The 7731-nt window shown below is 43.9% G+C and overlaps 1 protein-coding gene across 1 annotated transcript in view; it reads right to left on the reverse strand.

Annotated features, from left to right (window-relative positions):
* Positions 1-1093, reverse strand: part of DPH3 (diphthamide biosynthesis 3) — a 60319-nt gene extending 59226 nt beyond the window's left edge. The window contains exon 1 of the mRNA XM_069204453.1: positions 837-1093. Coding sequence (XP_069060554.1) covers positions 837-944 — 108 coding nt within the window. The 5' untranslated portion in view covers positions 945-1093. The remainder of the gene's footprint in view (positions 1-836) is intronic.
* Positions 1094-7731: the final 6638 nt, after the last annotated feature.

Here is a 7731-nt window from a genome sequence, read left to right on the forward strand (position 1 = left end):
AAGCAGACAAGTAGCCAGCGAGGAACCAGGTATTCCCATGGAATGTAAGAAAGTCTTTATCTACAGCCCTATATAGGTGTGTGGATTTCTGTAAAGAGAATACTCCCCTTTTCTCCACCTTAGAACGGTTAATCTATGTCGGATTTTATTCAGAACTGTACTGAATTGTTTGTACTGATGATTTACATGACTTGCAGCTGAACTTACTCATGGCACATTTTCTCTACCTTGCTTATTCTTTACATAAAGCATTGAAACGAGAATATTTGTCTGTCATTTTTAAGAGAATGTCTGAGCATCATTACATGGGTTCCCCCCCAACTAGAAGTGTGACGATTCCAGTCGCATGGGTTCCCCCCCAACTAGAAGTGTGACGATTCCAGTCGGGGAGAACCAAGGTCCCTATCGGGACTATACCGCTCCCAGTCCTAGATGTTGAAGCCCCCTTGAGTTAAAATTTGAAGACAGATTTGAGCACTGGAATTTGAGTGGGAAATCATTACAATTGCATCACATTAAAACAGGACTTATTGACACTACTAATGGCTGTGGTAATAAAGAGCCTCCTGCTTTGCAGAACCAAGCGCCTAGCACAAAGCACGGCATACAAATTCGCTTCTTAGCCAACCGTGTACCCCAGCTCACTTGGGAATTCCCACACTTGTTGTGCTCCGCTTACATTCTTAAAACCGTTCAGATGGATACGGACCTTACTATTCCAATATGGCGGCCATGGTCAACTGTGCCCTATACAGCCAATACCATTCAAATCCTACAAACATGTACTTGACGGCTAGGCATGTTCTTAATTCCTCTTGGTGCCAGGCGCTGCGTACCTTACTGATAGCGAATCGGTCACCGCAGGGGCAGGGGTAGAAGTAGGTCTCCGTCTCCTCATCGTATTCGAAGTCTTCGATCTCCACTTCATCATGAAAAACAGCCATTATTCGCCGACCGAGACACCAGGGTCCAAGAAAGCCAGGGAGGCGAACTTTACCGGCTACCAGGAGATTGTTTGCGACAGCTTCACCACGCGCTTACCAGGCGAGTGACGCATGCCTGATTTGGAAATGGCTGCCCCGTCAGATGCTGTCTAGGCACCGGGTGAAAAAAAAACATGGCAGCCATTTCAATAGCCAGAGCTTCCTTTGGGCGTAAACCCAAGAAGAAACGTCAGTCCAACGAACTATGTAACACCGAAGGAAGATACACTAACATTTAATATAAGCTGACACAAGATAAATATATTTGCGGCAACCTGTGGCAACTATTGATTAGGAATACAACTCTGTATAATAAGTAATATTTATTGTTCTCCCGTATAGTAGAAGCGATTCACATATCTCCTCTTAACTAAAGCCCTGTGTACCTTCCGTTCTTGACATCTCTGCCACTTTAGGATTTGGAGGCGGCGCTTCTCTGGCTTTTTTTTTCGATGCATGATTCACTAGCTAGGACCTCTTCGGCCTCAGGTGGTTGACGTTCTTCCGGCGGAAAGGGTTGTTCCTCCGGCATTGATAATATCTACCTGGAGGTGTGGCGGTGGCGTTGCAGTTGCTGGTTGTGTTCAGATTCTCGGTAGCTCCGGTGGATATCCCGCAATCCTTGGGTATTCAAAGAGACGCAGGTGTCTTTGCAGGAGTTGCCGCCGCTCCTGCTGTATCGCCAGCGCAGCAACTCCACATCCATCCGAAGAAGCTGCTGACGAAAGCCGTCTAGACATGGGAAGAAGGCCCTGTGTTCTAGCGCAGAAGTCGACTCCGACTCCCCACCCCCCTCCGTTATATGTTCTTCTGGCGAGGTCAGCCCAGTGGCCAAATTGACCCGCGCGCCTTGTGTGTGTCATAATGCGCGAGAATCACCCGTCTTAGGAGATATTGTTAGCTGCGTGACCTACGAAGGGTTGCTACATTTCTCAGAAAAAACACTGGCCTTTTGTTTATGTTCTGCTACACCAAAAGGGCCAATGTTGGCAGGGAAAAAGTTATGTAAAATTAGCAGTATTTTTGTAGCATGGCAATTGATTATTCCTCTGTAATAATAATCAGTTAGAATATGTCCCTCAAACGCGTTTACAGTGATTTCTTTGTGTTTGATATTTTAAGTTTTTAGAGTGAAGGCCGTTATTAAATAAATTGGATTTTACTGCTTATTCCCATTTTTTTTTTTTTTTTTTTTTTTTTTTAAACTTGCAATGCCGTAAAACGTAGATCAGGACTATAAGTATCCGACTAGGTGGGAATCTTCGAACTAGGATATCGTAGTCACACCGTTTATAACGTAATACTAAGAGGAAAACTGATGGATCTGTATCCGTTTGGGTGCAAAACCCTGTAAGTAGGAATTTTGTTTTTTTCCCCCTCCCCAGAGGGTAACAACGCCTCACAAATTAACCAACAATTGGGGAAACCTGTGAGTAGCATTTACGGGCCGAAATAAGGAATTTGAAAATGGTGGAGGCGAGGAGGCAAAACCAGCATGAAGAAGCAGGCTGGAGGGAAGCATATGGGCGAGAAAGCAGGGAAGGCTGACCAGGACCAGTGCAACGTTGACGGTTTGGGGACAAAGACCATTACTGAGCACAGGAAGAGAGAAGTACACAAAGGAGACAGATGGTAATAACTTGCAGGCTCATGGACAGCCTAAAGTAAAAATAAATAAGTGGTGCTTGAAAAGCAAGCAGTAGCAGGATAGAAGTCAGTCACTCAAAAGTTGTGATTAAGAGTAGTGCTCGTAGATTAGACAAACACAAGATTGACAAGCTGTAACATGAATAAGAAGCAGGCAAATGAGAGACCGGAAAGCCAACCAATGGTAGTGATTTGGCTTCAAGACTTCTTGGGAAGCCCACAATATGTCTTTCCACAGACAGCACTTGCACTGTCTCGTAGGCAAGACCTAAAAAGTATTTTTTGCTCCATCCTTCACTAGCACTGCTTTTATACATGCCACCATACAGTATAATACAGCCAAATCAGTGATATTCAAGTATGGCCCGCGGACTGCTTGTGGCCCTTCTGACATTTACATGTGGCTCCACCAGAGAACATTAGCAATGTGCGCCTGTTTACCTAAGTACTAACAATAGGAAATAAACCAATAAACATTTATTTACACTCTACTGTAGGTAAAGAAAAACAAGCACGAAAGGTGCCCTGCATCTGCAACAAACGCACAAATATGGTAGTCTCTTAAAAATTAAACCAAGCATTGGCAACACCAATAGGTCTCGCCCATGCAAGAGCTGTTGGCTTTGCCAATGACTTAACCTTGTACAGCAGCGTGGATAAAAGTGGCACGGCTTACAGTGGAGTGGTGTGACATTGTGTGGAATAGAGTGGCATGAAGTAGGGTGGAGTGGCGTAGAGAAGTATAATTGTGGGTTTAAGTAACTAAAGTGTCAATGGAGATGGCAGGGTAAAACCAGCATAAATAAGCCAACAATTTGAAAATGCTGGAAAGACATGCAAATATATGCAGTGTCACAAATTGAATAATAGTAAAGAAAACCGAGTGCAAAATAAAAGCAAGAAAACCCTATATACAACAAAAGCACTTTTTGAAAGTATTAGTCACCCTCCTTTTGTAATTACAGAGAATAATTGAATGTGTGTGAGTAGTGTCCCAGTATTACCAAAGCATTGATAGAGACGGCAGATAGGGTGAAAGCATCAGAAATAAGAAGCTGTATTACAGTGTTAAAAGTAGCACATTGCATGTCGGGAATAATACCAAAACCCTTATATAACAAAGTTAGTGTTTTGCGAAAGGATGAAGAAGAACACATGTACTTAATCCATGCTTTAGGGAGGAGCTAACAGAAGGTATGAAAGAAATCCCACGGGAGCTAAGCAGTTGAAATACTGCAATTGAGAGCAACAACGAAAACAAATAGTGATGTGTTGTGGGTGGGTTGTAATCTCACTGAATTGTAAACAAAACGTTTTGTAGCACAACGCATGCGCTGTAGGCTAGACCTAAAAACTGTATTCCTACATAAGATTATATCATTGCTTTGAGAGGGAATTTATAAAAGTGATTGTTTCCAATACAGGTACATTAAAATGTTCCCCATCCTACCAACATGACAACATTGCCAGTAGTGGGCTAATCATCGAACAAAGATGGTGTGCTGAGTGAGGACTGTTCCAATAAAGGTTCCTGCTGATAAAAATTGTCATAAAGCAGGGGTAGATTGACCCCACCACCACAACTGAGCACACTGGGAGCCCTCTGACTGAAAATCTCCGTCCGCTGCCGGTTTTGGATGTTGAGTCTAACTCTGCCCAGGTCGATGCACTAAAGCCTGGGCAGCAGACAGGCATGTGCTGGAGCCAGCAAGGTTCTAAACTGCTGCATGAGGAGGCAGCCGACCTAAAGTGGCAGCCTTGAAGACACGTCATACCCTGATGGGAGTTTAGGCCACACCCAGGACCTCTGCCCCAGTGGAGAAAGAGAGAGGAATGGGAGACCTACAGCCCTCCTGCGGAGCACCTGTGCTGTCTAGGAAAGGGCAGGAGGGCCCGGGCCTTGCTTATGGAGTGCACCTGGGGCCCCTGGTCGGATTGTGGTGCAGAGGAGCTGGAGAAGAAACTTGCTGCACAGAATGCTGCTCAAGCAGCACAGAGCCCACATCTGTGATAAGGGCACATTAAGCATCCAAATAAAACGTAGCTGGAAGCAGGCCCATGTCAAGAGGGTTACTTCCAGCCAGCTGCACTGAGGCATGACGGTTCAATAGTTAGTCAAGGTACTTCATGGGAACAAAGCAGTTGGGGTGGGGCACAGTGCCCCAGCTTTTTGTGGTGCTATGTAGAATGTGCTGCCTTAGCTATCAAGAGACGCTCAGCAGGTGCCCCCGTTCAGAGTCTCTCTCAAGTTGTTCCTGTTGTAAGCTTGCCACATTCTGTGTGTATTGTCCAATACACTTGGTTTCCCTTGGCTCTCTAGTGACACCCCCTACCTCGTGGGAAAAGCAATCTGCCTTCCACCTGTAAACGCTCTTTGCAGTCAGCCGAAAGCAGAATAAACACCAGGGTCCCTCGAAGACACAGACTGACATTTGACCTCGTCTTTGCACAGTAAATTTTAGAAGATGAGAACAAGATTTGCAGGTCCATTAACAGGGTGCTTTTGGACGGATACTTGTAAGTATGGTTTTGGCATAGGCGGGAGGAAGTGAACCTGGAAACTAAACCAGCAAATTAAAATCCAGAAAACCTGAGTTGCACACTACAAAGCCAATGACATGCATCGGGCAGATTGCATTCCCAAGTCAACTTTTAAAACTCCCCAATATGTCTTTTGCAAACCAGGCAGCTGCGACCTAGTGAGGCTAAAACAATATTGCACGCAAAAGACTACAGAATAAAGCGAAGAAACTCTGACATTGTTGGCCCATAAAGATGAGGGGCAGAAATGGGTTTGGCAGGCTAAACCGGAGACAGGAGAACTAGTCAAATTCCCACGTGAGATAGCACAGGCCTTTGCCCTGCACCTAGAAGGAATATACCGACCCAAAATCTGGTGCTCACTGGAAGAACTTGGGAGGTTTGTAAACAATATCTCTGCCCCTAGTTTCAACGAAGAAGACAATGAGAAACCATATACTCCTCATATACATGCAGGCCAGGGTACGCAAATGGATAAAGTGGCGACTTAATCTGTAGTGGTGGCATGTTTAAATGAAAAACGCACACTGTGCAGGTGGAGATTGTCATTACTATAAAACAACTGTGGTAAGTGAAAGCCGGATAGAGGATGAAACATATGCTTACCACAAAGTATGGGTAATGTGCCTCAACTCGAGACCTTCAAATTAGGGCAAGACATGGCTGTATATACCGTTAATGGGACATTGAAAAGTACAAAATAAAATGATTATTTAGCATAAGACCATCATTTAGCACCGTATGTGTAGAACAAATCCATAAACACACATCAATAAGGGGACCATAAATGTTTACAGTAAGTAGAAGTTGAAGCTGAGCCTGCTTCCATTGCAAACCTTAGTTTGGAACCTGTGCTGCACTTCAGTGTTCACTAACAGACTTTACAAAGCCCTTTGAAAATCATGTCATGTCAACTTCAGATTCTATTACAGGGTTTACTTGTCAACTCCTAATGGATTAAGGTACTTGTATGCCTTACATGAGTCTGAGAGCTGTAGAGGAGACTTTTGGTGAATCTTATTAGACTTTGAACTCTGTGTCACCACCCTGAGCATGTCCACACACTCCCTTACATGAATAACTGCAGTGTTCCAAAACAAGAGATGACCCTTGTTCCGGAGTTTCGTTATGCCCACTAATGGCTTCTTAGACCTTCAGTGACTCATTCATGCGGCGAACTGGTTAAGGAACTTTAACTGCTCTCACCTGCACTATGCTGGAGCTAGCTCAAAACTGTTATATGTTAAAATCAATGTGTGGCTTTGAGCTGGACAAAGAGATTTAATACTGTTTCTGCATTCAGAATGTGTGCCTCTAGTGCCTTTATTGGTAGCTCCTGCGTTTGTTTGGAGTTGCCTGCACTGCTGAACCTTTGAAATCCTGATGAGTCTTGTTTCCAGCTAATGTTTTTTCAGAGTTCTGCTTCTTGTGGCTGTCATGTATGGCACTGTGCTTTATGTTGTCCTTGCTCCAGTCTCATATTTTTTTGTGCTTATCCTTTCTCACCTCCTATCCTGAATTATGTGTTTTCAGTGTTGTGCTTTTGACCATGTACTCACTGACTTGGCAGTGGTCCACTTTGATCCCCTGTTCTAATGTACTCTTGTAACCCTGTTCAGAATTTCTGTGTTAACCCATGTGTTGGAAAGTGGATTATTGGTGTGAGCAGGTAGGTTTAGGACTCCAGGGTAGATAGGAAACCCCCTGGGGGTGCTCGGGTTAGGTTAAAATTAACCCTAAATTCGACTTTGGAATTAAAAGTACTTTATCAGGACTGCCTGTGGTTTTTGACAGTTTGCATTGCACAGTGATGAACAGTGCTGGCTCCATTTACCCTTGCCAGTTAATACCATTGTTGGTGTGCAATGCAGGGTGGGCTCCCTGTCCCATGCGAAAGTGTATATTAAATTCACATTGTGGAAAGTTATTATAATTATTTTCTTTAGCAAATCTGAGTGGTTACGCACTACAGTAGAGTTTGGAAGGCAAGAGGCAGTGTGAAAAAGCACTACAATTCTGTGTGGGCACAATTTTACATGGGCAAATTATTATGCTGCATTCAGTTTCTCTCAGTGCCCACAGGAGAGGGAGATAAAGTGAAAGAAGAGATAAACAGGTGAGAGAGTAGAAAGAAAGTGAGGAGATTGAAGAGAGGGAGAGTGAGCAAGAAATATAAATATAACTGAAAGAGACCAATTTCATAAGGATGGAATTTGTGAACACTTGATAAGACACTGTTAAAAAATAACTCTCTGTGAGATATCAATTGAGCCCCCCTTCCAGCACCATCTTCTTTTTTCAGCTGTTTCAAACTTTATACATGTGATGCCCTTGCGCCCAATGTAAGCCACACTTGTGCTTTGCTACAGCATGGTGCATTTCATTCTGTCATTGGCTGGTCGTTGCAGCACTAATTTTTTCTTTAATTATGCTGTGCAATATAGATAGGACCACTGGAATTATAAGGCAGGGGAGGACCAAATTACGTGACAGGGATGACCGAATCATGTGGCAAGAAGAGGCAAATTATGCAGCCCAATACGGTGCAATATGTGATAGT

The sequence above is a fragment of the Pleurodeles waltl genome, chromosome 8 (genome assembly GCF_031143425.1).
Source record: "Pleurodeles waltl isolate 20211129_DDA chromosome 8, aPleWal1.hap1.20221129, whole genome shotgun sequence".
NCBI classification, from domain to species: Eukaryota; Metazoa; Chordata; class Amphibia; order Caudata; family Salamandridae; genus Pleurodeles; species Pleurodeles waltl.